Below are 16,645 nucleotides of genomic sequence, written 5' to 3' on the forward strand. Positions count from 1 at the left end.
ACTTCATACTACAACAAATAAGAAAACCAAAATAATGTGCTTAAAAATAAAACCTTTACTGTACTTTAGACATTTATATGCATTTAAAAGGACTTTAAATTTAAGGCAAAATGAATTACAAAAATCTTTACTGAATGCTGACGAAGGAAATACCCCTGGTTTCACTTGCCCATATTTTATAAGACATTAGACATGACGTGTCTGACATTTAAAGACCTGTAGTTACTCTGCTTATTATCCTCAGAATAGTCTACAGTCCTCGGCACAGTTCAGCCTGACATGACCGCAAACTCCTGCTCAACTGGTGAAACAGAAAATCCATGAAAATTTTCTCTCTCTATCAAAAACACAGCCGACTCCCCCATCTCATCTTTCCTGGTTTCAGTCTGCCATCGTCGTCACCACGGAAGACGGTAATGCATTTTTGCTATATGATTGAATTAACAGCAACAGGCAACAGGTTCTGCCGTTTTAAAACCCCAGCCAGCAATCATCCAAGGCCATTCATCTCTTCTCGCTCATTGGATTATCCGAAACAGCTCTCGGGGGCTCGGTGTAACCACGTTAGCCTCTGAGGAGAAGCCCTGCTCTCTGTTGTTCTTAGTCTGCTACTTACAGAGCGGCGTCTGAGCAAACAGGAGGAGCTGCTGTCAGGCTGCAGTTTCTGTATACGTGCCCTTACGCATGTACATACACACACGTCCACACGGAGGACAGAGCAAACAGACCATCTCCTGCTGTCAACAGTACACACACAACCTGGTAATGCTAAAGCACACAGTACACACACCAGTGTCTCCTGTCAGGTGTTTGACTTTTAGTGGCCTGACAGGTTTGCATCCTAATTAGAGGCCGGCGTCCCCATGGGGTTTCCCGTAACAGCTTTCATAATTCATCTGGTCTGCAAGATGCTGAATACCAAGACATAATGTGTCACTGTCGAGGCTAAACCGCATGAATCAATATTTAATGTACAGAGAAAGCATGCAGGTTTTTGGGTGTGTATCTGGCTCCATACCAGCTAAATAAAAAAACAATGCTGCGCTGAAAATACACAACAATGCAGCTGGTTGGTACGCATTGTTTATTTCAAGATCAGAGGCCTCATTGCAGAAAAATATCCTGACTGCTTGGCCTATCTTAAGTTTCAAAGATCTTGGCTGTGTCCCTTCCTATCTCAGACTTCAGACTGCCTTTAACTTTTAACTTTAACTACTCAAGATGGACAAGCCAAAACATCAACAGCTCATTTGTCACTGGATAGCTTGCTGTCATAGACAAAAAAAACAGACAGGCGTTCAATTTTGGCTACGAGGAGTCTGGGGAACCAGTCGTGTTGGTGGAGGACATTAAACAACACCTTTTCAGGAAATTTTCTCCTCAAATATTTGAGCTTGTGCTTTTGTTGTGTCTGCCCCCAAACTGTGGAACAGCATCCCCCTCCTAATAAGATCTGCCCCCTCCATTGGCTCATTTAAGTCCAGGCTCAAAACCTACTTTTATTCATTAGCGTTTGAGTCCTTCTGATGTGTACCTGTGTATTGTGTCTCTGAATGTATGAGCGGTGTACCTGACAGTTATGTTGCTTCTCGTGTAGCGACTGATTCCTGTTGTACAGCACTTTGGTCAGTGTGAGTTGTTTTTAAATGTGCTTTAAATAAACTGGAGTTGAGTCGAATTATGTTGTAATGTTACCCAACATAATGTGTTTCATTCAGCAACTCCTGCTCGTTTTATCAGCTGCAAAGCAAAAGAACGAGCAAAACTCGTTACTGTGAGTTTATCCTGGTTTGAAACACAGGCATCACAGCTTCAGCCAGAGAGAAGGCTATGATGTCATTTATGTGACTTGTGAAGTTGTTCAAGTTGCGTATTTTTAGTCTTATACCTTAACAGTTTTACATTCTTTTCTTTCTTCTTTTTTAATATTATCTTTTGCCTTGTTATATATTTGAATAACAATGTCAATGTTAATTGGTGAACCGCTGAGAATATTTAGGATATTTTGGGTCTGTAGGATGATTCTGTTACTCTTCAGTTTACTGCACTGCGCACCAACCAGGTCTGGTGGGAGACAGACAGCTGGTTAGCCATATTAACAAAGTGCCCACTGCCCACCCTCTGATCTCCACTGGTTAGCTAGTGTCAGCTTTGGCCGCTACGCAATGCGCACCAGCCGGGTCTGGTGGGTGCTAGCTAGCGGCGCCGCTCATGGTAAAATGGTGCCTATTCATTCCAATGGAGTTGCTCGCCTGGCACATGCACTAAAAAAGTTTTCAGTTTACTTCTGCAGTATGCGGCCCACTAAATATGTCCAGTAGTGTTTTTCCCACTGGTCCCACCCACAAGTTTCCACTCAGCCAAAAGGCTTTACTTGTGATGATGTCAGGGATATTTTAATCTCTTTTCTTAGCTCAAGGAAAGTTTTACAAATATAAAAATTTCACAACAGAAAGATTCATGACCTTGTCACAGTTTGGGGTGTCGTGTTGACAGTAGATATTTCTTTTAAAATGGTGGTCTATGTGGAAAATGCTTTTGGGGCTGCAGGGGATTTCTTTTTTGCTGCAGTACCAAAAATAGCCACTAGGAGAATGTGGCTGCGAGGCAGAATCCTGCACTGGGTCGGGTACCCACAAAAACAGCTGATTTGCGGGTGGTTTTTAAAAAAACATTTTTTCCCAGGTTCAGATCTGGGTGGAAAAAATAACATGCGGGTCGGATCGCGGGTTTTAGATAAACACATCAGTCATTAGTTCGGTAAACTACAGATAACTATCTTGGTCATTATTTACTCTCTGAGGATCGCCTCCGCTATTTTGCGACGGTCATTGGTTCAGCTGTTTACATGCGTTTCACCATCTAATAACACAATTTGTGATTGGACGAGAGAATCAACATGGCTGCCACCATCTAACAAGCGCTGCTTCCAAAACAGTAAATAATTATTTAGGTATTTGAGAAATAAGTAGATAAAACGTACAACTATCACTTTATAATGTTCCTGAAGTGTTTCCCTGGTGGATTACTTCTCTCCTCGATGGATTCTAAAAACACGTGACGGCTCGTAACTGCTGAACGTCGCTCTGGACAAAAAGTAAGTCTATTATTACACGTGTAAAGTTCCTTTACATAGATTAAAAGTTTAAAAGCATTAAACGTAACAAACGAGTGCTTTTACACTCGTATGGGAGAAGAACACAGAGGGTTGATGATGGAGCTGAAGTCAGGTTTTTATTGTGAGAGCTGCTTCATTCAGGTCGTTGTTTACTCACTGGCACCTTAACTGTGGCGATATGCTGTTCAATATTCAGCCAATATGACCCAAAATGATTACTTTAAATCCGGGTTACAGGTCGGGCTGCGGGCCGTGTTTCAACAGGTAGGACCGGGTTGCGGTACTAATTGGCCTGATGCGCGGGTTTGCGGTTCAGTTTGTACGTCGCCGGGTTGGGTCGGGGCGGATCTTGAAAACTGGACCCGTGCAGGACTCTGCTGCAAGGCTGAGCAGAGTTTCTGGGGGCCCGGAGTAATGCCATCCCAACCCAACAGTTTTGCTGTGGAAACCTTCGGAGACTGGAGGGTGGCGTTTTTGCAGCTATGTCTTCCAAGACAGCGTTATCAGCGGTACACCCGAATTAGCTACCCTGCTAGCTAGCTTACTCAAACCAGCTGGTGTGCAGTGCAGAGTGAACAAGGCTAACATTAGCTCACCAGTGGAACCCAGAGGGTGGGTAGTGGGCATCCTGTCACTACATGTTAAGGCGGCTATTTGGCTGCCTGTCAGCAAGGCGAACAAAAATTCTAAAAAAAAACGATAAGACGTTTACATTGCAAAATATTAAAATGTCAACACCTCTAACTGGATAGCACTTTGAAATGTTGCTCTAAAGTTCACTGAGTCAATGGTGCACCCAAACAAAAGGAAAGGCCTCTTGTTCTTTGAGTCATTTTGCTTCTTAAAAACCAATTGGTTAGTTATCAGTGTCAGGGTGTCTGGCTATCCCAAACAAAATTAAACTAGACAGACATCCCTAATTTGAATTACTTGTTAAAATCTAAAGGACCATACAGTTTGAGTAGCCCTTCAGTCATTATATGTTGGTGTCCATGTTGTTCCCCTTCACTGTCATTGACATACAGACCTAACAACACAGTTAATTTGAATTTAGGACAGGGTCCATCCTAACTTAGGATTTCTAACTTGGGAAATCCCCAAGTTAGAACGGTTCCGTAAGAGCTAAATCCCCACACTAAGACAGATTTTCCTAAATGTTGTCAGGAAACACGTTTCTGTAATACTAAAAATCCTAAATGTCACCCTAATCTGTGATAAAATAAGATTTCAGACTTACAGTAGGAAGTTTCAGTAATGAGGCCCCAGTTTCCTATTACAGGATAAGGACAAGTCATTCTGACAGAGACTGAGTGTCTTATACCTGTGGGGTTTTGGTCCCACAGTGTGAACTCCTTAACCCAATGACAGCTCATCATAGGAGGGCCGAAAGCACAATTTTCCATTATTCTTCTCTGGGTCAAAAGCACAAAAAAAGATTTAGATACAACCTGCAGCTAAACCCAGCCTGGGTTGTATAAATATTGATGAGTTAAATATTTCATATTTTGTTCAGCTCGTGCCCCTGGTGAATCTGGTAGAGACGAGCTCAGGAATACGATCTCAACTGAGAGTCCCAGATCAGTCAGTCGATCAATAGATTACTCCACTGCTACCTCGGCTAATTAAAGCATGAATATTGAGCCTGACGAGGCAGTTACTTTAACAGAAGTGTCAGTGTGGGAGCAAGAGACTGGATGTTGGGTGGAGTGGGTAGAGAGCGTGAATGTTGTAAAAACAAGAAGCGAGGAAATTGTCTTTTCTGGGGTCTCACCTTTGGGACAGCACCGACACGAATACTGTTGATGAGGGAACACTCGAGAACCTGGCCCTCCTGCGGGAGACACACAGAAAGATGGAGAGAAATAAGATGAGGGAAGAATGTGAGAGCAGGTGACGAGGGAGACACAGAGAGAGGTATGGGAGTAGAGACTGTGAAAATAAAAATGGTCACGATGCATTTTGTTTGTTTGCAATCATTTTTTAATAAGCAGCAGAAAAACCACAACTTCTCAGCATCTGACAACGAGAGGTGCAGGAGGATATCGTGACATTATGTTTTGTGATACTGTATTGATTTTAAAAAACACAGTTTTTAAATTATTTACTTTTTTAAAAAAGAAAATGAATTTACCTAAAGAATCCTGCAAGTAGTTTTAGTTTTGCTTTTTACTGACATAAGCAAAGGTTAATTCTTTTGCTCAAACTGCACAAAAGAAGCGCTAAGATGGTGGATGTTATATCATCATTATTATTACTACTATTTTTATTTATTTATTTCATTTTCGTTGTTCGTTGTCAGTATTTTGGGAATTTTTAAAGTGTTAAAAACTCAACAAAAAATCTATTGGAAACAAAAAAGAAAAACAGATGTTACTGGGATTGTGATAAAAACAAATGCTGATGTTTTGACTGCATAAATAACTAAACTTTTTTTCTATGTAAATCGTCATGTGTTCTTTATACTACACTCAAATACAGTTTTTAGTCATTGTCAAAAGTATTTTATTTAGTAGTTTCAATTTCGTATAAAATTTCAACTAATTAAGTCAAGCAATTCAACCATAAACTTTAAAGTACCAATTATGTGATTAAATAAAAACTGAGATGAGATGTATTTCAAATATGTGTTGATTGATTTAATTACTTTTTGGGGGGTTATGTTAGAATTACTTGACATTTAGAGGGAAATCTTATATATACCTTAAATACATAAACCTGACCAAACAGACCAAATTATTTCTTGAAGTGTACGGCAGTTTTCCTAAAATTAGATGGAGAAAAAAACCCTAATATTATCACATTGCATATAGAAAATTCCAAGATACTGAACTGTAAACCCGTATTGGGATTCTTGCCAAAACACAGGTTATGATTATGTGCAGTAAACTGTGATATTCTGTCCATCCCACTTTACTAAGCTAGGTCTTTGCTCGCTGTACACTGTTTATCATGCGAATGCGTCTCCTTGCTCCCCTCACTTGCGTTTTTTCCTCACGTCTTAGCTCCTCCCAGCGAGAATTTGAGAGAGATATACGAGGAAATGATGCGAGGAGAGAGGAGCTGAAGCTGTCAAATGAGAAAGTGTCTGTCTTCACCAGCTTCAGTTACTGTGGCACATGTGGAGGTGCAGCACTAATACATTACGGCTCTTGATAAAAGACTCTAGCAGAGGATAAACCTGTGTTTCCTCGGTGTGAGCTCCTCCAGAAGCCTCCTCTCTCCTCAAGGTGCATTTATCGGATTGGAGGAGCCTACATGATGGCGGACGGGGAAATATTTCCAGATCACGGAAAGATAGATGGTACGAGGAAGCATAAATAGGCATAACGAACAGCACCTGCAGTCACTGGTGTATACGCAGGTTTATGGGGTATACCCAACTCTTTTTTTGTCCGTTTACAGTATACCCACCAATCAGCCAAGAAGCCACTGGAATATATAGAAGAGAAACCCACTTCCTCCTCTGTAACCTACCCATCTACCTCGTAGTACACCCACTGCTTCAACTACCACTACACCTCTGCCAGCAGTGACCCCTGTGCGAAGGTGCGCAAGCCAAAAATGACATCATCGCGTATTTTGTGCAAAGTGCAAAGGCTCCGCCAATCCTATCAAACCTGCCCCATATTGGATTAACAGTTGTGATTGGCTGGTAATCTGTTTTAAGTGGAGGGGGACGCATCTGCCAGAGCAAATGAAACATGAGCTTGCAGATATGTGCAGTTCCCAGGCTACTCTGACAGACGAGAGAATACACAAACATGAAAAGATGGAAGTTTTACCTTTCCCTCACTCTTCCAGCAGATGAAAAAGCCATACTCATCCACCTTCATCTGACAGTTGGGCTCAAAGATGTACGGGTCCTGCAGAGGGAGGAAAAAGAGTTTTTATGAGACAGGGGGCTTCATCAGTCCGTCACAGGGTTTTATTTGACCTGGAAAGACATTTAACAGTCAATCTGTTTAACACACGCAGGGCTTACGCAACAGACAAACAGATTTAGCTCTAATTCTTTTTCTGAGACATACCTGCCTGCCTAAGGACACACACACACACACACACATGCAAAAACATACAAAGTATGCGCAAATACATTCAGTATGTACACACACACACACACACACACACACACACACATTTGCGTGCAGAGGAGATGAAACCTTCTGCTAAGATAAACACAGGTGAGATACATGTGACCGCCATGAACTGTTAAACGCAAACATCATCTGGTTGGACCACAGTGTGGTGCATTAGAAACAAGGGATAATCCTATGTGAGATGCCCGTGTGATTGTGAACGCTACATGATTTTAGCATTAAAACTGATGTACGCAATAAGTCGCATCGCAGGACATGCAGTGTCCAGTAAGAGAAATTAACTCAAACACGACATGCTACGTTTCTGCTGCTTAACAAAAAAAGAAAACTTGCAGTATTCATTTTCATGACAAATGTTATCAGCCAGGCCTCCCCCTTTAACACAGGTTATGTGACATAGTCTGGCCCATCTGAAGCCCCGTCTACACTGATTTTCCGCGAATGTTGGGCCGTTTTGCCGGCAAGCTGCGAGCGTTTAGACACACAGAGCCGGATTGGCGAGTTGATCTGAGGCGCCCAATTTTCCGCCTCGGAGGGTAGACATATTGGCAGAACTCTTTTTAGTTTAAACAGAACAAGGCGGCCTTCCGCAACAGGAGGGGCTGTTGAAGACTTGTGGGAGGAGCTGTTGATGGCGCCGCACATGCGCCCCACTGGCGGTGGATAAACAGGAAACAGCTGATAGCAGGAATTAGTGAGCAGCTAGTAGCAAGAGGGAAACACAAACTTGACAGACACTGTAAAGATGAGCAACTGGGGAGACAAGGAATTGCGCGCCCTCCTTGTCCTCGCAAACGAAGAGGCCATTAACCGTCAGATGACGGGGACGGTGAAGAACGGGCCGACTTACGAGAGAATCACCGAAGGACTGACCAGCCGCGGCTTCCCTCCCACGTCACTGTTTACATCACACGCTGAGCTACACGTTTTGTTACTTGCTCACGCCCCCCATTGCCCCGAAAAAGGCACATTCTGTATAAACAAAAGTAGGTAGGCGGCATTTTGCTGCACTCCCCGATTTTGTTTCTATACTGCCAATGCTGAAAGAAGACTGATTGGGCTTTCCTGCAAATTTGCACAACTCCTGTTTAAAAAGCACTGTTGTGTCAGCTCTGTGATAGTCTGGTGACCTGTCCAGGGTGTACGTCGCCTCTTGCCCTGTGTCAGCTGGGATAGGCTCCAGCCCCCCGCAACTCATAACAGGATAACAGGTTACGGAAAATGAATGAATGAATATACCAGCAGGCTGTCTAAAAATCACACACAGGGGCATGATGCCATTGTTGTGTGTAAATACACAACTTCTACAGTAAGCCCTTTTTCAAACAGAGATGCGCCATAGGGCTGCAGTGAAGTCCCTTCTTTACGTTGTCTTTACATTTTACACAGCTGCCACCATTGTGTGTAAATACACACCACACGAACACTCACGCCATTGTGTGTAAATATACAATGGCAGCGGCTGTGTAAAAATGTCTGGCGATGCAAAGAAGGGACTTCAATGCAGCGCTATGGCGCAGTCTGTTTAACAAAGGCATTACAATAGAAGTCTGTCTGATAAACAATCAAAGCACGCCCCGCTAGTAGTCAACCACGCACCAAAAAACAGTAAGGACTGACTTCAGCCAGGATTGACAGAAGAGTACAACATGAACCCAAGTGTTTCATGATGAATCCCTCAGTGTATTAAACTACCTCATCCCCCCTTCCCCCTCTCAGAGAAGTCTTACAATTAAAACTCAATTTTCAGCTTTAATAATTATTTTTATTCTCTTTGCAGATTATCTCCTCCACACATCACCCCAATGACTCCAAAATGATTATTTCCAGATAGAGCTGTTCAAATCATGATGAAAATTCTTATTGTGCTGCCTTAGTGTGTGTGTGTCTAAGATAAAAGGTGTGCTCGCCCAGCTGCTACGATGCTACTACACACACACACACACGTCCTCTAATGTTCAACCTATCAGCTCCTGTGCAACACGCATTTCAACAGGAGAGTCGGAGCAGAAAATCTACTAACATTATCCTGCTTATCTTACCCAAACATTTTTCACTCATTCAATCAGCTGCTGTGAGCTGTGATTGTGCTGACGAATGACTGTGTCAAAGTGTGTGTGTGTGTGTGTGTGTGTGTGTGTGTGTGTGTGTGTGTGTGTTTATCCCACTCACATCACACATCTGAGAAGGATAAAACATGAGAGGAAAAAATAGAATAGGAGATGGCTGCTGGGTCACTCTAACTCTAATATTAGCAGGAGGGAACAGTGTAACACACACACTTAACACAAGCACACACACACACACACACACACACACACAGACACAGACACACAGGATGTTGCTGCCATGAGATATACCGCTGCAAATAGGACTAAGACCTTTTTTATTTGGCTGTAACATGTTATCTAAAACCGTCATAAAACCCAATTAAATGATCTTATTTCCATTTAGGAAACAGTGAGTCTGCTGTAAGTGCAGTTAAAAGCTTGACTCTCTTTCATCTGCGCTGGGACCGACGGAGGCATCAGTTGCACGTCGTCAAACCAGCTCTATGAAAGAGATGGTCCCAAATGAGCCCTGACTGTTTGGAACAAGCAGCAGGCTACTGTTACACCATCAGACGGCTCATTCGTATAACTAAAAGGTTTATGGGAACACTCAGTCCGTCCACACACAAAGGAACAATTAGCTGAAGGTCCAACCATCTCTGGAGTGGATGTGAATGGACACACAACCCCAGCCATGGCAGCCCAGCTCCCACTCAACATGTATACATTCTTTCATAAGTGCCTGGGTAAGTGCAGCAGTGTGTGTGTCTGTTGATCTCTCTCGTTGTGTCCCCTCCATACAATAACAGCAACCCCCAAACCAGACTATTTGCTCTGCATTAACTGTATCAAGTTAAGCTAACTTAAACACACCATCAAGGGGACGTAAAACGCTCACACAGATCCAAACTGAGTCACTCACACGCACACAAACACACACACACACACACACACACACACGCTCATCCATACTCATGCCCTCCAGCATTTAACAAGCGAGATCAACACGAGCCATTGGCTGTGTGATGAAAACACAGGAAGTGCTGCGTGTCGTGCCACTTTGTCTCCTCTGACCAGCTGGTGCTCCACAGTTAATGATTTACAAAACTCAGTATTATTCAAAACACAAAAATGCAAGGTAATTATTCTCATTTTATCTCTACTTTTCTTATTTTGCTACTTCAGCCTTGGTCATTTGTATAATAACCTTGTTTTGCTGCTCAGGGTTCAAGCCAATTTTATGTGTAATGGTATTTTAAATTGGTATTGGTATTTTGCACTCAGCCAAAATCACCAAACCAAAATTATGAGCTGATAAGTGAGCCAGCCTGAGTAGGAGTTACAGTAATTACAGCTGCAACAACTGATTAGTTGTCAACTATGACATTAATCTCAGGCTGCAGCTATCAGTTATTTTAGTGAACAAGTATTCTACCAATTAATCGAGCAATCAGATAAGAAATACTTTTGCTTTATTAAAAAGAAATAGTAAATATACAAAAAACTGTATTAGACAGGTTTCTTAAAGGAACAGTGTGTGAGATTTAAGGGGATTAAGTGGCACCTAGTAGTGAGGATTTACACATTGCAACCGCCTAAACTTCCCCTGGTTAGGATTCCCTCAGTGTTCACTGTTCAGTAGGTTTTTTACCGGGAACTGAATTATCCACAGAGGTCTCCTTCTCTTCAAAACAAACGGACCAGGTGATCAAAACTGGTAAAAACACTGAATAAAACAGTTTCATGTCACAAATCAGTTTTTGTCCTATGCTGTTTCGCATTTATTTTCTGATCCAGATGTTGAGTAGGTTACCGGGAGCTGAATTATCCACTGAGGTGTCCTCTTCTCTAAAACAAACAGACCCGGTGATTTAAACTGGTAAACACTGAATAAAGCAGTTTCACATAAAACTATAACTACAGTGACCAATGTGAATGGTAAATGGACTGCTTTTGTATAACGCCTTCCTAGTCTTCCTACCACTCAAAGCTTTTCTTTACACTACATGTCACATTTACTACATATTCACACACCAGTGGTGAGGTTACCACACAGGTAACAGACACTCTTACCCACCAATGGAACAGCCACTGGCAGCATTTTGGTTTCCAGTATCTTGCCCAAGGATACTTGAACATGCTGACTGTAGGAGCGCGGCATCAAGCCACTGATCTTCCAAAGAGTGGACGACCCACTCCACCTTCTAAGCCACAACAGCCCCTGTCTAGAGCCAGTGTTTGGTTTGACCGCTCTGAGCTACTGTAGGAACATGGCGGTGCAACATGGCACTCTGTGGAGGAGGACCCCCTCTGTAACTGTCTGAGAGGCAGTTTTGTAGAGATTTCATTGGAGTGTTTCTTTTATATTTTCAGTAAAAATTAATCAATGTTTGAATTCATACAGTCATTAAAATGTGTTAAAATGTAATAAATAAGTTGTTTAAAAAGGGTAACTTTAATTGAAAACTGGATTAAAATACACTACCTTAAAAATAATGTTTGGTCAAAAATCCAATGTCTCTGAATGTAAGTTTTATTTTGATGTTGAATGTCACAGGCCAAATGAACAGTTTTGTGAAGGACACACCTGATGCATCATGGGTCAGGAAACAATAGGCAGCAGAGAGAGAGAGAGAGAGAGAGAACATGCCTGCAGAGAAAAGAGCCAAGTGTGGCTGCAGAGAACAGAGTGCTACGGCCTAAATTAACATTATTCTACATGGTTCAAGAGGCGCACACGGTGATATACCTTTAACTGTGCCATATTTGTGCATAATATTGTTGAAATGCCTTTATACTTTTGATATTTTCTGTTGCTGTGTTCACGGACTGGGATCTGTCTATTAACAGATGTTAGCATGATACACTTAATTGTTTGGGCCTGTCTAATTATAGACACTTGCTAAAGAGAGTGTAAAATGACTGACAGATGTATATTTTGACTCACTGATTTTTATATGTTTTATTTTTTGTAGTTTTCACGGTGTCTGATGAAGCAAAGGCGGCAATAAATCAGAAAAAGACATCTGTATGATGCGTGGCCATTATTTATTGGACCGGTGCAGTTACACCCTCTATATGTAGATATAAACAGCTCATTACAGGGTAACAAAAACACAATAAATCTTATTTTTAGGTGATTATACACTAAAGAAAACATACCTATTATATTCCATTTCAGTCAATACATCCCCCTAAATCCTTCACCCTGGACCTTTAAATTGCACATAATCAGGCTCCAATTACAACTTATAACACCTGATTTTTTTTTTTTTTATATATATATATACATGACCGTGAATTGAGTGTGTGTGTGCGCTTCATTATAACAATATAAATGAAACTTGTATGTTTGCATCATTTTATTTTCTGGGGTAATGTCCCTAACTTAGTTTAGTACAGCTCAAGAAAATAAAAACAGAAAATAAAATGCTGCAGTCACTTAGTGAGAGCCCAATTAGCGGCCATTTTGGTTCACGGTCAAAAATTGGAAACATGGCCGACTTTAAAACACATTTGTGTTACAGCAGTTTGCACAAATGAACGGTGTTTAGCTTCTCTCCATGCAGAGCTCCCCGCTCATACTCCGGCGGGGGTCGCCGAGTTTTCCGTACTCTGGCGGACATTAATGGGCGGATGAGTTTGGAGCTCCAGCGGCCCGGAGGAGGCTAACTTAACTAGTATTACCTTGTGTCGGTCCGCTCCATGGAAAAAAAAAGACGAACTGCACGAGACTGTACAGAGTTTTATCTTTTCCGTCTTCTCTTCGCCCCTCCATGTTGTTTCTCTACTCTGCCATTTTAAAATCCACGCTCGATCACCTCCTCTACCTGGCGCATGGATCTGTGATTTCGCGGCGTCTATTTACCTTGCACTGGCTCGCATATCTATACTCACACGTATGCCCGCACCATAGACTATATATATATATATATATATATATATATATATATATATTGATTTTAAGGCATGTAAGAAAACACATACATCTCAACATCTAATTTATTTATGTGAGGAAAAATACATTAAAATGTTTTAAATCCTAAATTATTATTCAAGATATGTAATATATATCTTATGAACTATCATGGGATACCAAACTCTGTTTTGCTCTTCAGTATCCTTGCACACATAGATAAATATAATCACAGATGACTCATTCCTGTGGCTACTGTGCATCAATGTCGCCGCCATCTTGGGGAGGTCACTGCTGGTTGGCTAGTACTGTTGTGTATGGGGATAAGCCTTCAGCAAACTTGGCGTGCTCACTCAAAAGTCTCAAAGTGTAATTGGGTGCCGGTCCAAAAAATTACAGCAAAGCAGAAAAACCCGACAGCACTCACTAATAAGTATAATACTTTTTAATATGGTGGACTGCACAGCAGCAGTCGAACGTACACGTTTCAGCTCATAGCCGTCCTCAGCGTTAGGAAATGGCCACTTTAGAATGGAAATACAGACAGTACTTAGTGACCCTCATGCCGACAAGAAGTCCAGTGTAGTGTTTAATCCACAAAACTCCTTCGGGGTATCGGAGGATAACAGCTAGGAGCGCTGTGTTTACATGGCAACTCGCACGAGACTAGCTGATGGCTGGTGGTGGTGCTAGTTCTCGAGTCTCGCGTGAGTTGCCATGTAAACACAGCACACCTGCAGGGCAGGCTAACTAACAGTGAGAAATTGTGCTATAAAAGTGGAGTATATTATGTCTTTTCAAGTCAATTTTGCATGCAACAGCGTCAGGGCACTTGGATTACTATGGATGAGCCGTTCTAACGTTTTTGAAATGCATCAGCGGAGTTTCATTACATTTTCAAAATGTGGGTTCCATGCACTTCAAGTGTAGCTGTTATTCCGGCTAGCTAACCCTAACCCCGAACAAGTTTTGTGGATTAAACACTACACTGGACTTCTTGTCGGCATGAGGGTCACTAAGTACTGTCTGTATTTCCATTCTAAAGTGGCCATTTCCTAACGCTGAGGACGGCTATGAGCTGAAACACGTCCGTTCGGCTGCTGCTGTGCAGTCCACCATATTAAAAAGTATTAAACTTATTAGTGAGTGCTGTCGGGTTTTTCTGCTTTGCTGTAATTTTTTGGACCGGCACCCAATTACACTTTGAGACTTTTGAGTGAGCACGCCAAGTTTGCTGAAGACTTATCCCCATACACAACAGTACTAGCCAGCAGGCAGTGACCTCCCCAAGATGGTGACGACGTTGACGCATCGCTTAAACGGGCCGAAGCCGTCAACGAGGTATCTACTGTATATGATCTCTATGCTTGTACATGTCAAATGTGCACATCACATTCTCCCACTCTGCCTCACTGCATATTTAAACTAAATCTTCAACTAATTTGCACATCTGTTTTATGTATATATTGGTAGTATTTTATCCTATGGATACATTTAATATTTAAGTATTTGCAGTTTAGTATTTGTGCAGTATTATGGGTATATATATCTTACTCTTGCAGACTATGCTAAGGCTTACTTTTCTATTGATACAAATTTTCTTTCTCTTCTAGTGTGATGTGTGTATTACTGTGTTTTTCCCATGCAGTGCCTTAATATCCTGCTGCTGTAAGAAAAGAATTTCCCAACTTTGGATCAATACGTACACCTGCCTACCTACCTATGATAAGAGCAGGGTGAAGACCTGAACACAAGCTATATTCACAGAGCCTTCACTCTCTGCTAAACAGCCTTGTCCTGCATTTGACAAGTGCACAGTTAAAACAACCAAAAGAGCTAAAAGAACAATAGCCAAGTCTCCGGGAGAAGAAAACACTGACTTTATCAAAAATAAGCCAATTACACGGGCGGCACGGTGGTGTGGTGGTTAGCACTCTCGCCTCACAGCAAGAGGGTTGCCGGTTCGATCCCGGGCGTGGGAGCCCTTCTGTGTGGAGTTTGCATGTTCTCCCCGTGTCAGCGTGGGTTCTCTCCAGGCACTCCGGCTTCCTCCCACAGTCCAAAGACATGCAGATTGGGGACTAGGTTAATTGATGACTCTAAATTGTCCGTAGGTGTGAATGTGAGCGTGAATGGTTGTTTGTCTCTATGTGTCAGCCCTGCGATAGTCTGGCGACCTGTCCAGGGTGTACCCTGCCTCTTGCCCGATGTCAGCTGAGATAGGCTCCAGCCCCCCCGCGACCCTCAAGAGGATGAAGCGGTTAGAAGATGAATGAATGAATGAAGCCAATTACACATGTTAAAAAATAAAGAGAAAACCAAATTAAAAGTTCCTAAAAATATATATATATCATAAACACTCATCTCTGATATAATATTCACAAGAAATAATCTGCTCAAAATTCCTCCAAATCTCTGGTTTTACACAAACTTTCTCCAGTTATTGTGTAAACTATGCAGGTTAACTGTACAGTTTATACACTGCTACAGTTTTGCATTGAATATAAAATGAAAAATCTATAAAATGTTACTCAACAATTGAAAAGGGGTCCCTTAAGGACAAAAGTATGGAACCACTGGATCAAATGAAGCTTTGATGTTAATAATTTGCACTAATGATTTTCTGTAATCAAGTTACTCGAGTTTCTGGTGGATTCGTTTCAGCCCTAGATTAATCACCAACTCATTTGATAATTGATTGATCTGTTTGTCATTAAAAAAAAGTCAGAATTCTCTAATTCTAATTTCTGGTTTCTTTACTCCTGTATGACAGTAAACCGAATATCTTTTAATTGTGGACAAAACAAGACCTTTGCAAACATGTTATTGGGCTTTAGGAAACACTTACAAACATTTTCACCATTTTCTGACATTTTACAGACAAAACAACTAATCGACTGCTCAAGAAGATAATTAATCGACAACGAGTCTAATTGTTGGTTGTGGCCCTAGCTTTGATATCTACCAATATTACGTAACATTTTATAAAAAACAAACAAACAGATTATTAGAATGACCAAAGAGAAATAATTGTTTATCTGTTTTCAGTGCGTCACGATTCTGACCTGTTTTTCTCTGCTTTCATTAACTGTCTGTCGATACGAGGCCGTTCAGTCCCCATGGGGACCGAACACCGGCCACATCTTAAGTGACTGATTTCCAATCAGTGAGAAAATGAATGAAACAAACACACACACACGCACACACACACACACACACACACACACAGAAGTCCCCTGACTTTTAGCATGAGTGATCACTAATGATGCTTGACCTCTGACCTCTGCCTCAGGATACACTGAGGAGGGGAAACTAATCTGAAATCTCTCACTCCAAGACAAAAACTGATTCATTATTGAAATTCTATAGCTTATCTTGAAGCCTGCTGCACTGTAGCGTACGGAGGTAAAGCTAAACAAAAAGGTGGAGAAAAAGTGGACACTACAGTTATGTAGATAAAGTG

General features: G+C 41.7%; 1 protein-coding gene across 2 annotated transcripts in view; it reads right to left on the reverse strand.

Annotated features, from left to right (window-relative positions):
- Nucleotides 1-16,645, reverse strand: part of LOC125897181 (1-phosphatidylinositol 4,5-bisphosphate phosphodiesterase beta-4-like) — a 146,496-nt gene that overhangs the window by 55,120 nt on the left and 74,731 nt on the right. For both annotated transcript variants that reach the window (XM_049590297.1, XM_049590296.1), the window contains exons 5-6: nucleotides 6,901-6,981; nucleotides 4,890-4,949 (exon numbers count right to left, since the gene is read on the reverse strand). In XM_049590297.1, the coding sequence (XP_049446254.1) occupies nucleotides 4,890-4,949; nucleotides 6,901-6,981 (141 nt within the window). The remainder of the gene's footprint in view (nucleotides 1-4,889; nucleotides 4,950-6,900; nucleotides 6,982-16,645) is intronic.

Source organism: Epinephelus fuscoguttatus, linkage group LG11 (assembly GCF_011397635.1).
Source record: "Epinephelus fuscoguttatus linkage group LG11, E.fuscoguttatus.final_Chr_v1".
NCBI classification, from domain to species: Eukaryota; Metazoa; Chordata; class Actinopteri; order Perciformes; family Serranidae; genus Epinephelus; species Epinephelus fuscoguttatus.